The sequence below is a fragment of the Mustela lutreola genome, chromosome 2, assembly GCF_030435805.1.
Source record: "Mustela lutreola isolate mMusLut2 chromosome 2, mMusLut2.pri, whole genome shotgun sequence".
Lineage (NCBI taxonomy): Eukaryota > Metazoa > Chordata > Mammalia > Carnivora > Mustelidae > Mustela > Mustela lutreola.
Window position 1 is genome coordinate 145,121,076 of NC_081291.1, and position 18,584 is coordinate 145,139,659.

Sequence of the window (18,584 nt, forward strand, 5' to 3'; positions counted from 1 at the left end):
CGTGAGTATGTCTGAAGTTCCTAAAATGAAAAATCTGACAGAATCTAGAAACAGTGTCCTTGTAACCAGGCCTGTAGGCTCTCTCCAGGCCCACTCAACCATGGCAGGAGATCCTGAGACATCACTCCTAAGCTATGAGCTTCCTTGGGACAGGAGTCTAAAGGATCAGAGATCTGTGTCACCAAAGATCAGATAAATGAGATCAAGAGGAGGACAGTATCATACTTTCAGGAAGGGATGGGTAAACAGATAAAATACTCTTTAAAAAAAAAATGGAGAGGTAGAAGACAATGTCCCATTTAATAAAATTATTTTAAAAATATCTCAACTACTGTGCCAGGGATCCCTTAATTTGTTTGTTCTAAAAACTGATCCCTCCTTTGATCTATAATAATAGATCTTTCATAATTCTGCAATCCTCGCCAAAGTTCTTGGATCTTAAGAAGCAGCCAGCCCTCTCGGCCTCCTGGAGGTAACCTCAGGTCTGCTAAACCAATGGCAAACTCAGATAGGGCACGCTGGGGCTTGAGGCTTTTGCTCCCCTATGCCCTGCATCACCTTCTACAGACAGAGCCAGGATTTCTGAATGAACCCAAATTATTTCAATACAGATAGGAGGCTGAGAGTACAAACCACAAGCAGACAGGTAATTAAAAGTACAAGAATAAACTGTTGTCCTTTGTACAATTTAGGAGATAAGCATGCACTACTTCATTGTAATCAGCCCTCTCTATGGCTAGAGCTAGCTCTCCATATCAGCCAATTCCTGACACAGAGTTCTTGCCAGTCTTTCATTTATTTATTTTTCAAACTACCCCTGCTTCAAATGCTTACCATGCAGCAGAACCTTTTAGCAACCCCACAAGGAAGCTGGCAGTATCCCTGCTCTACAGATAAAACACAGAGTCACGGAAGAGTTAAAGCATTAGCCCTACAAAGTAGTAAAACTGGGGCTCCAACCCAGGCCTGCCTGCTCCCCACCCCAGAGTCTGTGAGCTCTTAACCACCCCGGCAGGACTGCCTTTTAATACTTGTGAATTGCTATCTGCAGCTATTCTTCCCCTAAACTGTGGCCCTCCTCCTGAATACCCCAGACACTTCATCTCCCACTGGGTTCCCAGCTTCAGCTACTGTGAAAGCTAAACTGTCCGTGGGGTGCCCTGGGATTTAACCCGTTCATTAGTCCTGACCTTACTCCTGCTAAGCACATTTCTCTCTCCCCTGTGGGGCTACTGAGCCCAGACTCCAACATCCTCACCCTCTCCCCCTCCAGATAAGCAAGAGAAGCAGCTTTCCTTTATCTATCAACAATTAAAGAGAAGAAAATGAAGTTAGGAAAGGCATGAAAAGCCAATGACATGGAGTGGAAAGGATGAAAAGGAAACCGGCTTTAGAAGCGATGGACAGTTCTCTACAAGTATTTAATAAAAGATGAGCAGTTTTAAAAAGTGGAACACTTAGGGCGCCTGGGTGGCTCAGTGGGTTAAGCCGCTGCCTTCGGCTCAGGTCATGATCTCAGGGTCCTGGGATCGAGCCCCGCATCAGGCTCTCTGCTCAGCAGGGAGCCTGCTTCCTCCTCTCTCTCTCTCTCTGCCTGCCTCTCTGCCTACTTGTGATCTCTCTCTGTCAAATAAATAAATAAAAAATCTTTAAAACAAAAATAAATAAAAATTAAAAAATAAATGGAACACTTCATAAAATACTGAGGAGCAGTGTTGATAGTGGTTCACAGGGGAAGAGATTGGGAATTGTGGTAAAACCAAAGCAGATTTCAGTCTTAACTGGTGTGTTTAATGTTGTAGTAAGGACAACCTATCTGTTTTACTCCTGTAATTCAAAAAGATTGTTTTAAAGAATTTAATCACCTTTAAATTAAGGGTTTTAAATTGAAAACCGAATAGGGAGTTGGATAAAAGAACCAAACACCCACTTATTTGATGAAATACAATATGGGTTTTAAAAAGTTCTTATGAAGAAAGTTTAATGACATGAACAGTCACTTCACAACATGGGTAAGAGAAAAAAAGATGTGCTATAAAACACCAGGTTTAATGGCATGAAAGGATATTGACAACACTGCTAAGGGGAAAATATGTGTAATAAGACAATATTGTATTATTGAATTTTTGCTTAAAAAAACCTCCATATGTACACACATTTAAAAAAAAAAACCTCTATACACACACACACACACGCACACATACACACCCTTGTCTGAAAAGCTCTATACCAAAATGTCAACAGTGATGAGGAGAGGAAGAAATTTCAACTAATCTTTATTTTATTCTTTATGTTTATTGATAACTATTTTTGCTTAGTAGACATGTCTCGGCTTTGTAATCAAAGCCTCGTTTTTAATAAAAACTAAAATAGGTTTCAAAGTCCTTTCTCAAGAAAGGAATAAAGCAAGCAGGGCAAACACATGGAATTGTTTAAACATGGCAATAATACCTGCGTTTCTTTGTTGTTGTCCACAAGGAAAGCTAGAGACAGGGCAGGTGACCACCAGCAGAAAAAGGAAGTAAAGCAGGGAAAGGGAGGCAATAAGAAAGCCAGATTTCAGACAAGCCCAAACCACACAGTGGCTTCTAAGGCAGTGATGAAAATGAGGTGAGGCCAGGCAGGTGTGCAAGTGTGATGGCAACGGGGACTGGGCTAGGACTGGGGTAACTGAGCTCGGCACCCCTGACTTACGGAAGGCCTACATCAACAAGGTCTGACAAGGGCAGAACAGGGCGGTGCCCCCCCTTGTAGGAGAGGAGTTCCTGTTCGTGAACGTGATGCGGGTGTCTGGATGCTACTCCATTTTTATTTGTGGTTTTTGTCAAGTGGCAGATGGAGAGGAATGATCAACTCCAAACCAGTCAGTTACTTAAAACAACACTGACAACAAAGTTAATTTCCTAGATTTGCAATAAAAACCTAACCTGAGGAAAACCTGTCCTGGAAAATTGGGTAAGAAAGCAAACTGATATATATATATATATATATATATATATATATTTATATATATATATATATATATAAATAAAATTTATAATACATATTATATATATATAATTTTAATATTTACTTATCTGACAGAGAGAGACAGTGAGAGAGGGAACACAAGCAGAGGAAGTCAGATAGGGAGACGCAGGCTCCCAATAGAGCAGGGAGCCCAATGGATCCCAGGATCCTAGGACCCTGGGATCATGACCTGAGGCAAAGACAGACACTTTAAGGACTGAGCCCCAAAAGCGAATTGATATTTAACATTAGATGCACAAAGCATGCAAAGTTTTCATCAGACAGGGATTATCTTATCGTATGGAGGAGATTCTGAGACACTGGCAAGACTTACTACTGTTGTTCTTCCACTGACCTAGACATTGAACTTCACTCAAGCCATATTTCATTCTTTCAATGCTTTTATTTCCTACTCTTCTGCCCACCTTGTTTTAGTCACCCTCCCTAGAGAAAGCTTCCATAATCTTTACGGCTCTTTGTGATTTCTATCTATGTCATTCATTTTGGCACTGTACCCTACATTCTTTCAGAAACACCATTTAGCTGTTTCATTTCTATTGTCTTCTGAACCAGCTTCTAAGTTCCTACAGGGCAGGTACTGGGATTTAGGCTTGCTTTGTTTGCCACATCCACCACGACGCAGTGTAATACCAATGAATTTACGAATCAGATACCAGTGTTTTCTAAACTACAAGTGAATTACACAATAACGTCCATGAATTTCTGGTCAACACCTATTGAAATGTAACAAAACAGAAAAGACAGAAATATCATAGTATAATGCAAGTATTAAGGGTAACTTCTAACTTTTGTTTGAGATACACACACACACACACACACACACACACATGCATATACACACAAAAGACTACAAGGTAAAATGTGCTGCTCATTTGCTAAGCCTCTGATATACACAGTGTTTCCAACACCAACTCCACCATGTGAAAATTTTTCTTAAAGGTTTTACTTATTTATTTGAGATAGAGAGAGAGCACTAGCAAGGGAAGCAGCAGAGGGAGAGGGAAAACCAGGCTCCCCCTGAGCAAAGAGCCCAATGTCAGGCAATCCCAGGACCCTGACATCATGACCTAAGCTGAAGGCAGATGCTTACCGGACTGAGCCATCCAGACACCCCAGCCACCAGGTGCAAATTCACACTAGATAGGTCAGTCATGTTGCTAACCAATCTCACAGATCCCTACAAGGAACACTGTTCTACTCAGGCCTCCACAAAACAAACCAACCAAGGGGGCCACATCTCTCACAATATTGAATAATGGAGGCTAAAGCTGACTGGAATAGAGCTAGTTAGGCACCTGGCCAAACAACAAAGATTGGTTAAGTGGCCTATTAAATGGGGGGAAAGTGCTGAGCTGCTCTGATCTGACAGGATTCTCTCAAGAAACTGAACTGGGTACTTACACAGGGAAGCTGACAGGAAAACATGAGGTGAGTAGGACCACGCAAGATAACCTTAAGTCTATGTTACAAGAACTCAGAAACAGAATGTGCAGGAGCTCTCAGGAGAAAAGACAGATATAGCAAAAAGGAAAATGAATTCATGGCAAGATGAGAGCCACCAGGCAAATACTTGCTAAGACACATTATCGGCCAGGTACCAGAGAGAAATACCGTTCCTGCTTTTCCAGAGCCCACAGCTCCATTCTAGGTAATCTCAAAACCCTAACAAAAATAGCTGGAGAGAAACCATATTTAACCTGGTGTAGTCTCAACTGCCTTGATACAAAGTAGACAAGGTATCCTGCTATTGTCCTAAGGGCCACATAAACTGTAGTGAAATCACCGAGTATAACCCCTGGTGCACAGTAGGTCCTCTGCAAATATGTGGCCAACAATTTAACTGCATGTCAACAAATTAAAAGCATAATGATCCAAAGGCAGGTCCCTGAGCTACAGCTCTGCAAGTCAGCCCCTGCACTGCCTGCTCCTAGCAAGACCTTGAACCCATGAGGATATAGGGGATCCCTCTTGCTCAGCTGAGCGAACAACAATCCTACTCCTTCGCATATCACTACCTGAAGCAGAATTTCCTGCTGCTTCAAAATGGGAACCACTCCATTTTTGTGTTATTTCAGTTGAATGGGTGGCTGTGTTGATCCCTTACACCAAAAGGGAAAATAATCTGCCATTTCCTTTCAATGGCAATACTACTTCTTCTGTAGAAGCTATCCATTGGCTCTGTAATCTTCACCTCTTCAAATAATAGATATTCAGATAATGAATGCAGTAATAATCGTAAGACATTAGAGCACAGACTAAAGTAGAAAATCAACAGGCTATCAGCATTCTGGATAAATCAAAAAAAAAAAATTGAGAAATGAAATTTTAAATGTTAAGTCCAGCATTTAAAGATTTAATAATAGTTTCTATAGTGATGACTTCTCAAATCATCATGGAAACAAATCACTCTGTGGATGTGGCCTTGAGGAACAGTCTCCCCACTGGACTAAAGGCCTGGAGATGCCACACGGGCACATCTTAAGATGGAGAGGGTAAAAACAAGAATCTGATAGATGATTTCCACAATCCGAAGCTCAGTATTTTAGACCTTTTTTTGCACATTCAGAACTGCTCAAAGTAACTCAGCCTTCCCTCCTTTGACCTAATTGCACTGTATTCCTATAGAAGGCTATCATTCTTGAATGCCTCCCATTGACCTCCCCAGAAGAAATACCAAGTGAAAAATTAGGTTACTACTGAATTGATTTCACAACAGCCAATACCTACCATGGGCTAACACAGTTTTAAACTATGAAGATGCCAAATTCCCCAATGTATCAAAGACATGTATATTAAATCCAGGATGTAGCCAACCAATAATCAAGATTTTTTTTTTTTAAAGATTTTATTTATTTATTTGTCAGAGAGCGAGTGAGAGCGAGCACAGGCAGACAGAGTGGAAGGCAGAGTCAGAGGGAGAAGCAGGCTCCCTGCGGAGCAAGGAGCCCGATGTGGGACTCGATCCCAGGACGCTGGGATCATGACCTGAGCCGAAGGCAGCTGCTTAACCAACTGAGCCACCCAGGCGTCCCTCAAGATTTTTTTTTAATAAAAATAAAAAACAGCCTCCAAAAGGTCTCTGAGTAGGAAACTTCCTCACTGCTTTCACTGCTGAGTAACTTTCTACTACTTTCACTTCTGGGATTAGATGTCTACATGTATTCATTTATTTATACATTCATTCATAAACTCACCCAATAGTTTCTGCAAGCTTACTATAAGTCAAGCACTGTTTCATGTCCTAGGGAAATAGGAGGAAACACAATGGACAAAAACCTCTGCCTTTATGCAGCTTTTATTTCAGCAGAGTAGTTGGACAATTAACCAAAAAAGTAAATCACACAGTATGTGACAGAGTTAATGTCATGAAAATGATAAAAAATATTAAAGGGGTGCTAGGGAGAAGATGAGGAAGAAAACCATGTGGCTCTCTGCAGGAAGAGCTACTATACGCTAGGCAGACCACAAATGCAAAGGCCCTGGGGCAGAGTACACCTTATATTCTAGGAACATCAGAGTGACTGAGCATTGGGCAATATGGAGGAGGAACCAGGAGATCAGTCCAGGAAGGGAATCAAGCCAGATCACACAGCCTCCCAGGCCACTGTAAGACTTGGCCCTTACTCTAAGTGGACTCGAGAACACCTGAGGGAGTCAAACAAAGAGACAGTATCTCAGCATATTTTAACAGCATAAAAAATAATCAATATAATTCCATATTGCCACATGGAGAGGAAATGTAAAGGGATCCCAGGAGATACAGGAGTTGAGCTGGAAAGCAGTGGGGATAATCCACTTTTGAAGGTGAAGGCAGCAAACCAGATTTGTACCAAATTGGAAAAGGTTATGGAAGAAAAAGAAGACTGAGGAATGATTCCAAGGTTTTTTCACCTTAGCAACTAGGAAGATGAAGCTGTTATTTGCTTAGGAAAAATATATATATATATATGTATAGTGGGAAAAGCAGGTCTGGGCAGGAGAGAAGAAAATCAGCAGACATAAACTTTTAGACAGATTAACTTTGAGAGGCCCATTATATCAGAAAAGAATCTGGATACCCTTGTCTGAAAACTCAGGGAAATGTCTGGCCTAGAAATAGAAACTCCGAAGTCACCAGAGTATATGATGTATTTAAATTCACAAGATTGGAGGAGAACACCAGGGCGCCTGGGTAGCTCAGTGGGTTAAGCCTCTGCCTTTGGCTCAGGTCGTGATCTCGGGAGCCTGGGATCGAGCCCCGCATCGGGCTCTCTGCTCAGTGGGGAGCCTGTTTCCCCCTCTCTCTCTGCCTGCCTCTCTGCCTGCTTGTGATCTCTCTCTCTCTTTGTGTCACATAAATAAATAAAATCTTAAAAAAAAAAAAATGATTGGAGGGGATCACCAACCGAGCACAGGAGGTAAGAGCCCCAGAGATGGAGCCTAGGGAGCCTGGAACATTTAGAGATGGGAGGAGTGAGGAAGTAAGTGCCACCAACCAGAGCAAGAAGCTCCAGCTGCAGTAATTTTGTTTTCACCCCTCTCACCCACCATTACCCCTGAGGATCTACATACAGGACAGTTTCCCTGCCTGGGACTCCTCAGTTCGGTCCCTGGGCCCCACACCAACTTCACCCAGACAGACACCTGTCTTGACACGCCACTGATAGCGGCTCATGTCTCTTCCTTTGCTACCATCTATCAGTTGACAGCACCTTGCCCAGACAGGTGCCCTCCCCCGTAGGATCTCAGAGCAGCACAAACACGTCCTTCGTGGCATTCATACAGTTTTAATTCTGTCATTGATTTGTGTGATTATTTGATATCTGTGTCACCATGAAGGGTGTCTGTAAGGAAGTGAACCAAGGTGGAGTTTGTCTCTGAGCATCTAGCACAGAGCTGGCTCTCCATTAACTCTAGATGAATGAAGGAATCTTTCGCCAGCCTCTCTTGTTGGTTTTGTGCTCAATGAAATAATAAGACCCTTTTTGTATTGGGTCCCAAGTCTAGGTTTCTGACTGAAATGACTTTTTGTAGTTATGCCAATCAAAATTTAATATCCCTGTTCTCATCTCCTCCCACTTGGTTGGAGCACCTGTCTCTTGCACTCTGCCTCCCTAGGGGCATGGCGCACACATACCCACATTTCACACCCTATTGTTCTCTTGGGAGAATTAAGAACATAAACATTGCCATATCTACTATTCAATTGCCCTTTCATTACTCAGCTCCAGCTGGAAAAGTTTTTTCATTTTCTGAAGACTACATATATTCTTCAGAAAGAGTTACACAGCTCAAGTTCCAAATCTGCTACAATTCAGAAAAAGAAAAACTTCTAAATGTGATATGAACAACATGGGAACTATACTTAATACATAGAGAGCTCCAAGGGCACCCGGGTGGCTCAGTTGGTTGAGCATCCAGCTCTTGATTTCAGCTCAGGTCAGGATCTCGGGGTCATGGGAGATCATGACATGGAGATCATGGGCATCAGGTTCTGCGCTCAGCAAGGACTCTGCTTGTCCCTCTCCCTCTGTTCCCCCCCTCTTTTTCTCCCTCTCTCTCTGTCCAATAAGTGAATAAAATCTTTTAAAACCTCAAACTGAAATAAAGAAACAGAAAAAAATTATAAACAAATATTTATATACTTGTGTGTGCATTTTCTGAAAAGCCATGCCTCAAAGTTTTCATTCTCAAAGCATGTATAACCTTTCAAAGGGAGAGAAGCAAAACTGATATCCATCCTACAAAATAATGCCGAAGCTAGAAAGAATACTGAAGATCATCATGTATAGACATGAAAGGATTTATAAGACACATGGTTCAGAAAAAAAGCAAACTGTAAAAGCCACAGAGTATATATTTAAGTAAACACATGCAATCTTTATATTTCTCTTCAATGTATATATGTGGATTTTGAGAATGTTATCAAATTGAGAATGGCATTCCTAAAGAGAAGGGGAAAGAGATTGGGATTGCAGACGTGATGAAAGAGATTTTAGTCTTACCTGAAATGTTCATTTATTTTTTACATGGAGAACATATTATATGTTGCTTAATATAAATCAAAATTAATTTTCAAAAACATTAAAAGAACAGCATCATCTAATTGCACTGACAGCTAGGCGGGCCCCCAGCTCTAGCCCTCTTGACTAGAACAGAATCTCTGAGTACCTCTCAGACATAAGCACATGGATCTCTATTTCTGTTTATAAAAATACAAACAATCCAGGAGAACTACTGCCCAATTTAAAAGTGTGGACAAGTACATATCTAAAGCTCTGACAATTTCCACTGAGCACTAAAACCAAGCCAGGCATGAAAAATGAGCATTTTTTAAAAAATTTTTTGAACAGAAAAGATAGATATGGTAAAAGGCATTAATCATCTAAGGTAAAAAATAATTTTATGAGACTGCAATGTTGCAAAATATGAATGGAAAATTATATGACTGAAGAGATTATTTTAAGGAGCAAGTTACTGAACAGCTGAAAATTAATTCAGACAAGTATGAAAATTTAAGGAAAAAGAGCACATTTTTCTATGATCTCTGAATGCATAAAACATTTTCTGCAAACAGGATGATATTCAGGTTTATTACATCTGTTGAGCTCTAGTTTTTATAGAAAACAGACCTTTCACAACAAACATGGTGTAAATTCTGGAAGGGTAAGCCCCATCAGATCAAACTGCTAAGTCACCAAGGTGTCTGTTATATAGTCAACTGGATGGAATTATACATATACAAAATGACTATTTTTCAAATCATCCTTCCTCTCCTGGCAGTTCAGAAAGTCATCCAGTGGCAAACGATGTGAGCTTGAAGAGCAGAGCCAGGACTCAGAGACTGATGTCCTGACATCAGACCTCCCGTTAAACCATTAGCCCCACTCTGCACAGCGGAAGGAATACTCTGAGGAAAATGGAAAAACTAGAGAGTTTAACATTTCTGAACAAACTGAAGAGATCAAAATGACTGAAGATGACTGATGAACCCCCGTCAGCAAGTGCAAAGGAAGAGGAGAGCAGAGGATGACTCTATTAGGTGCTGAATCCCAGTGGGAAGTTCGCCTGCGTGCTTGTTTTTGCCTCTAGAGCCTAAACACCCTTTTCAAAGGTACCTGGCATGTCAAGGTGATGGAAATTACACAAACACACCCCATAGCAAATAAATGGGGTCAGGGCACGGCTGGTGAGTGTGGCTTCGGTGCTGTCACTGATCTTGAAAAAACAAACACTGGTTTCACAACCATCATTTTTCAGGACATGCACAGTATGTGAGTTCGGGGCAGGGAGGTGTGGTTAGGAGGAAAAACAAAAAGACTCCAGTCAAGATTTATCCTTTATTTTCTGTAATACTGCAAATGCTTCCAGAATCCCATTAAAAGATGAACTGTAGGAAATCCTAAAGCTCTCTTTGTATCCAGGACTCAACGGGTTACCTGGCAGTCACTATACCAAGGACTTAGTGTCCTATCCCCAACTAATAATATTGATGTTTATCTTCAAACCCACAAGCTCTTCCCAGAGGTCCGAGAACTACTGGCTTCATCCTCATGCTGCCATTTTAGGTGAGTCACTGGGCACCTGACCTGTGTGTGTGGCAGGTTCTGGGTCTCTGGGCACAGATCTTTAGAAATCAGAAATGACTTTCCAATGTCAAGCCTCAAATCCACGAACCATAATGATTTTAAATTATTTCTCATATACCAGTGTTCTCCCAGGCCTGAAAAGTTATAATTCCTGGAATGAAGACATCCTACACCTACCTACCTACTCTGTATATACTCGAAGAGTTCTACCTCCTTCTATGATCAAGGGAATGAAAAGTAAACCTGTCACCCTCTTATGAGACTAAGGAGCCCAGGTTGTATTTCTGACTATAGGAGAATAGCCACTGCTGCATGGAGAACCCATTGGCAGAGGCACCATTGCTAAGTACATCCGCATTTGCTTACTTTAAGCTGACTCAAGAAGTCTGGGCAGCTAGATTTTCCCTTCTATTGAGGAACAAGTAAATGTTTCTTATACAGTTCTAATTCTCCCTTATTGTTAGATAATCACAACATTACAGTTAAAACCTGTCCTGCTAGGGCACCTGGATGGCTCAGTTGGTTAAGCGACTGTCTTCGGCTCAGGTCATGATCCCAGAGGACTGAGTCCCGCACTGGGCTCCCAGCTCCACAGGGAGCCTGCTTCTCCCTCTGATTTTCTCCCCTCTCATACTCTCTCTTACTCTCTCTCAGATAAATTAAAAAAAAAAAAAAATCAAATAAAAAATTAAATTAAAAAAAAAACCTGCCCTACTAAGGTTTAATGTTAAGGGGGAGTGGGGGGGGGGCACCTGTCACCTGTGTGATTGTCCAACGGAACCAAAGGAGACATAGAGACAAGCACACTAAAACATTATACTACAGACTGAAAACTTGAAGACCTATGCAACAACTGTATATCATCACTGCAAACTGAGACTTTTGCATACTGAATTCTTCTTACTGTCAACTGATAAGCAAAGTTTCATCATCCCAAGAGGCAGGCAGGTGTTTGCAACAAAGAGATTTTAAGACAATAAAACAACCAACAACAGCTAATGCACATATGTGCTCATGCAAACCCTCACACACAGAAAACCACCCGCCCTACCCTCTTTCTGGGATCAAGACCATACTCAAAAAAGAATTTTGTATTAAAGTGATGTATGCATGATGAGATGGCAGCTACCGTGTCAATTTGGCACATTAAAGGTAAGCATGGGAAGAGCAGATGTTTCTGAGACCAGCACTAACCCCTGTGGCCCGTCTTCAAGGAAGGATTGGGGCATGAGGTCAGACAGAGAAATGGAGGTGCTGATCCCTACAGAGACATCCTGACAATGCTCATAATTCACAAAAGCTTCCTTTCTTTAGGATCCTAATGGCAACTTAGACCTAACAACTGCTAAGCTTCTGAAAAAGAAATGACCACTTTTTCATTGAAATATCCACTTTCCTAAAAGCCAGAGCTGTCTGCATCTTTTTAGTGGATAGAAAACCCATGTGGGAAGTATAGAAGAGAACCTCAGGACAGTGATTATTTTGGGATGGCAGAAAGGAGAAAAGTACTGGAGAGGAGGGTGGTGAACTGGATCTGCCCAAAAAAAGAGAGATCCGCAGTAAATATGTTAGCATTTGTTCAATGGGGGTGGCAGGTACCCATAAATCTCTTACACATACTCATTTTTAAGTTTTTCTGCATGTTTGAAGTACTTTATAATTTTTTTTAAAGATTTTATGTATTTGACAGACAGAGATCACAAGTAGGCAGAGAAGCAGGCAGAGAGAGAGGAGGAAGCAGGCTCCCTGCTGAGCAGAGAGCCTGACCCCAGCTGAAGGCAGAGGCTTTAACCCACTGAGCTACCCAGGCGCCCCTGAAGTACTTTATAATTTTTTTAAAAAAGTAAAATATTTTAAATGTGAAAAGGAGACACAAAATGCACAAAGAAATCACGGGCTGAAGTCTAAGAATGGGAGGTGGCAAAGTCCAATGTTGCTCTGATTAAATGTAATTGCCAAGCAACACAGTAAATACACACAAGCCTCCTGGGAGCACTAAAACCCAAGATAACACACACTGAAGTTAGAACCCACTTTATAGTTTTACATTTTGTCACCAGTCTTTTGATAGAAATCTTGTTAACAAAAGGCACATGGGTACACGTATCCTTGGCCCAATGAAATGCATGCCCATATTTGCAGTTGTGCAGAAGGATGTGTAGTATTATTTTAATGTGCGTTTGTTAATCTAGCTGAAAGCCAAACTTTTGGAGGCCTAAGTATGGCAGCTTGCTTTTCAGTACTCAGAGTAGGTAGGATCAGAGTGTGATACATCAGTACACATCGCTGTTCAGCATTCAGAGAACAATGGCAAGATTCAGGCCTGGGCTAACAAATGCAGCTGTTTCCACGGAGGAAGAACTCAAAAAATCCACAGCTTTCTTTTCAAGAGTCCTCTACCAAATGGTCCACACCAGAATGGAATGATAGCCATTTAGAGCCAACATGGCCTCCATGGGCCTTGTCACCAGTTTCTCCACATGTGCACTTGGGATAGAATATCATGAAATCATTGAATTAGGGTATAAGGTTACCAAATGTCAGTTCTGTGAGTAGGTATTATCACCTGAGCACAGGCAAAAATCATAGAAATATCCTAGAAGTTCCAAACTGTCAGCAGAGGAGACAAGACTGGCCCATAGATACTTTGTTGGCCTTACACATCATTTCTCTATCATATGAATTGGGATAATACTCATAAAACTCTGGACTGCTGCGTTCTCTTTCCTAAATGTCAGAAGGAACATTTCCTAAACGTCAGAAGGAACACCAGCAACACTGGGCTGGTGTGAGCTAAGTGGCGGCGACTGAAGTTATATCAGGGCTGTTCACCATAATCCCCATAGGCCTCAACCTCCACACTCACCAGCCTCCCCTTAATGTTGCTTGCTGTGCCCTTGTAGGCATTTTAGCCCATGGCACATATTAAGGGTGCCACACCTTGGAGGCACTGGAAATAAATAAATTCTCCTTAGAGCAGAATTAGAGGTTGGGAGGGAGACAGAGAGAAAGGGCTCGGTTTCTAGAATTCTGAATTCCAACACAGACTAGAAGAAAGAAGGAAGAACATGACCGAAGTCATTCCCATCATCACCATACATCCATTCCCATGGCCTGTTTATGAGCTCCAACGTACACAACTCCTTCTCTTAGGTCAGCGTGTCCCCTGAACACATGAGATTCAGGACTCTGAACAATGCCCATTTCAGCTTAAGAGGGAATAGCTTCTGCTCCCGTGTTGCCTAAGGGACTCACAGAGGTGTACTGGCTTGTTTTCAATGCAATGCTCCCACCACCCAAGCCAGCCATGGGAATTCCTTTCTACTTGGTAATGCATCAGAGGCCCACAGATACTGAGCTCAAACTCATATCAAGTAAACTAAGCAGCACACTGTGACATTTGTTAAGCCAAGAGGAAGAGAAATTATAGCTACAAACAAAAGATGTTTGATGCAGAGAGGAGAAATTACTCATCAATACAACATAATTGTCAGACACACTCACACAAAAGATGCACAGAGGGAAAGGAAACAGACTGCCACTCATTAATCAGCTGCAAGAACATATAAAAGTGTCTAAATCAAATGAAGTTTCCAAGGAAGAACTGTCATAAACTCCCTATTGTGCATAGATACACACACATATATTTATACATATAGTCATAATTATGATAAAGTTCAGGATAGATTAAGTTACCTCTGCATATACACACTACGTTAAAAAAAAAAAGAGAGACCAAGCAGGAAAAGAAGCTTCCAGAGTAGAGTATATCATTGTCAAGATACCTTATTTTATCAAAACCTAATTTTCTTGATCAGAAGAATCAAAATCAACATTCTCACTAGTGTCTGGAGGGTTTCAAGAAACGTATCACAATCTAAAAAGAAGAGTCTTTCTCTTTCAGGTTACAGGATCATTGGCAGAAAAAATTTAAACCACATCCAAACCTAATTTCCACAACTTGGTTTTTTCAGGGCCACACATTGGGAAGAAAAAGGTAAACACTTACCGCAGACAGCTGGCTCCACGTGGACCTCAGTGGCTTGTGGTGAATCACAATTTTTTCATCTGACTTCTGTTCTTTGGGCTCCGACTCTTCATCAGAGTCAATGTCAAGAGCCTTTTCTTTGTAGTTCTGATACAGGACAGCATTTTCTGCAAGAAACACAAACCCTACATGTCACTAATGGCTCCCATCATTATGCTACTTGTTCTAAACAAACATCCAGATTTATAAAGTGTTTGGTCTCTAGTTTAATAAACAACAAAGAAGCAAATGGATTTTGTCACGGAAGAAAAATTACCAAAAAGTGATTTTCTCACTCGCACAGCTCTGTCCCAAATTCATGCACAGGAAGGGAAAGGATCCATGCATAAAATACCCACTGAAGCAAAGTTTCCACATCTCTGTCTACCCCTCTTGGAGGATAGCCAGGCCTATTAAATCACTGGGGGTTTTTTGTGGGGGGAGGTGGTAAACTGAATTCATATCCTTCTTTTCCTTCAAAGTCCCTCACCATTCATTTACCTATTTAACAAACATGTACTATATATCTACAATGTGCCAAGAGCTGGGAGTAAATGGAAAATAAAAGATACTTCCTGTGCCTTCATGAGCTAAAAATAGGAAGAGAAAATAGTCCAAGTCATTCACTCATTTGTTCATTCAACTGATATCTGGAAAAGGCCTACTAGATGCCAACAACTGTTGAGCAACAGGGATACAACAATGAACAAAAAAGATGAAAATCTCGATCTTCATAGAGTAGACATCAAAGTGAGCAAAGAATGACAATAAATAAGTAACTCTTCGCGTATGTCAGATGCTGGTAAGTGTCACGGAGAAAAAGAAAACAGGGAAAGGAAGGGAGTGTTACAAAGGGGGTTGTATTTTTTAAATAGGGTGATTTAGGGAGGCCTCACCAAGATGACATTTAAGCAAAGACCTAAAAGAGGTGAGAAAGCAAGCCACCTTACAGCCAGGGAAAGAACAGACCATCAGAGGGAAGAGCAAGTACAAAGGTTCTGGGTCGGGAGTCTGTTTTGTACATCTGCATGTACAAAGACCAGCAGGGAAGGCTGTACAGCTGAAATGGGGTAAGGAAAGGGAGAAAGCTTAAGAAGGGGGGCTGAGGATGAACAGGAGGCAGATCATGCAGGCCCCTGCTTCCATGCCACTAAAGGACTCTGGTTTTCACCCCACGTAAGAAGGCAAGTCACTGTTGGGTGGAGGACACAATAATCTTGTACATAAACATACCTACAAGCTGGATAATTTATATACAGGTGCTCTGAGAACAAGAGTCTCTCAGCAGGGAATGACCCAGTCTGGGGGTCAGACAGTGTTTCTAAGGAAAAAATCTAAGATGACAGATGAGAAGTAACAGAGGTAAGGAGAAAGCATATAAAAAAAGCCCTGAGGCAAGAAGAAATGTAATACCTTAAAAGAAAAAAGGAAAAGTCCACGTGTAGAGCACGGGTGTCTAGTGGGCAAAGGTATAAGGTGAGTTTAGGGAGATGAGCCAGACAGTCTAAATCATGCGGAGGTTTGCAGGCAATGTTAAAGAACTAGATTTTTATCCCACATCCAAAACGACTGAATTTCTTTCACACTGCAAAGACTGCATTTTATCCTGATTGCAGTGTGAATCCACTGAAAGGAAAAACTGGATTCTGTTGTTGGAGAAAATGCTGACTGTGTAGGAGACTAATTAGGATGCTATGGGAGAATGATCACCTGGGTTCCTGGGGATGGGTTGGAGATGCGGGGCAGAGAAAGGGAGGTGATCAGGATGTTTCCTAGGTCCTTAGGTCCCAACAACAGCACAGGAGGAGATGGCAACACCCGAAAAGATACAGCGGGCAGAGGGAAAGACTGAATTTGGCTTGGGACGCATTGAGCTTGCCCTGCCCTTCCCACCTACCAAAGCTGGCAAACGTCTGCCCCCTCTCTCAGCAACTGCTGCATGTTCTGTAGGCACCGTGACTAAAATAATACTGGACTCAATGCAAGATTTTCCTGTTCGCGGATTGTCTTACACATGTGAAACTGATGGTGAGGGAAAAGACTGGGTTACCACACGTCTGTAGTGCTCTTTAAAGTACTTAGAGGCTGACCCAAAACATATGCACACAGTTGATAAGATTTCTCATTCGTTCTCAGCATAACATCATAACAAAGGCAGTAAGAGTTCTCAAACATGATGGAACTAAGGCTTGGTGAGGTTACGATGCTTGCTCAGAGTCACTCAGCTGATGAACAGAAGCAGTAGGAGAGTAACCCAGGTCCCTGACTCCACCATGACAGGTTCTTACCACTCTCCTGCACCTCATCCTGACTTACAGTCTTGTTAGTCATTATCGGTAAGAATTCTGTATTCCTCATGTACATGTATGTAAGAACAATTTCCAGGTCATCATATTTGAGAAGACACAAGTGAACGCATAGAAAAGCTCCATATAAAAGGAAAACAACAGGGGCGCCTGGGTGGCTCAGTGGGTTAAGTCGCTGCCTTCGGCTCAGGTCATGATCTCAGGGTCCTGGAATCGAGTCCCGCATCGGGCTCTCTGCTCAGCAGGGAGCCTGCTTCCTCCTCTCTCTCTCTCTGCCTGCCTCTCTGCCTACTTGTGATGTCTCTCTGTCAAATAAATAAATAAATAATTTTTTTTAAAAAAAAAAAAAAAGGAAAACAACATAGAACTATAAAAAAGTTGTGTCCTCTGACTTAAAAAAAAAAAAAAAAAAAGCGTGGGGCGCCTCGGTGGCTCAGTGGGTTAAAGCCTCTGCCTTCGGCTCAGGTAGTGATCTCAGGGTCCTGGGATCGAGCCCCACATCAGGCTCTCTGCTCAGCAGGGAGCCTGCTTCCCCCTTTCTCTCTGCCTGCCTCTCTGCCTACTTGTGATCTGTTTGTCAAATAAGTAAATAAAATCTTTAAAAAAAAAAAAAAAGCGCCACAATTTCTAACCCTTTAAGACATAGGTCCCAAAATTAATGTCAAATTCAAGAAGATGCAAAACATCTCTAAATACGTATTAGGCAGACACTCTGTTCACTTGATGGTCACAAAGAGGTACAAGAGGAAGCCAAATGGACTAAGAACCAGTTATCTGTCCTACTACCCCAGTGTGACAGTGGGCAAGGCACTAAACCTCCCTGAGCTCCCAGTTTCCTCAACTATAAAACCAGGGAGATGAATTTGTCCAAACCAACTAAAATACTGTATCTGGGTTTCTTCTCCATACAGAGCAGTTTCTTAAGATTCGTGCAATGAAAACTTTTTTTTTTTTTTTTAAACTGGTCCTGTTGCAATCCTCCAAAGGAGCTGATTTTTATAAGAAATGTATAGGGAAATAGTTTATAATCACCTAAGATTATGTATTTTATAACTCTGGGTGATTTTTACATTAGATTTACTTACAGAGAGGTATACTCTTCTTCATGACTCTTCAAACGTTAGAAAAAATCTTAACATTTCAAAATACGACAGCAAGGAACTACCTTCACCTTCACCATGCTCCCCAGACCTGCAAGGCTGCAGGTGGGGCTCCTCACTCACTTTGTGCCCTTCCAGTTGGTGGACACTTGACCCATCTGTTTACCAAAGTCTGCTAATCTGATTAGGGTTTGAACACCTGGCCGAAGCAGCTTTTCTATACGGATTACAGATTGTTAGGAATATATTTCTAGCAGCCAGGAGAGTTAGAATTCCCCAAAATTGAAACTTGATAAGCAAACAGGAAGTCAGAAGTAACACTAAAATGTGGAAATATGGGGAAAAGAATATTAAGTCAAAGGAAGTAAGACTTAAGATCTAAATGCCAAACTCAGGATTTTTTTTTTAAGATATTATTTATTTATTTGAGAGAGTGAGAGAGAACATGAAAAGGGAGAAGGTCAGAGAGAGACGCAGACTCCGCATGGAGCCGGGACTCCAATGCAGGACTCAATCCCAGGACTCCAGGATCATGCCTTGAGCTGAAGGCAGT

At 41.6% G+C, this 18,584-nt stretch overlaps 1 protein-coding gene across 4 annotated transcripts in view; it reads right to left on the bottom strand.

Annotated features, from left to right (window-relative positions):
• The window catches only part of ARHGEF26 (Rho guanine nucleotide exchange factor 26), a 123,468-nt gene that overhangs the window by 101,420 nt on the left and 3,464 nt on the right, over positions 1-18,584 (bottom strand). For all 4 annotated transcript variants that reach the window (XM_059163714.1, XM_059163713.1, XM_059163712.1 and 1 more), the window contains one exon: positions 14,608-14,753. In XM_059163714.1, the coding sequence (XP_059019697.1) occupies positions 14,608-14,753 (146 nt within the window). The remainder of the gene's footprint in view (positions 1-14,607; positions 14,754-18,584) is intronic.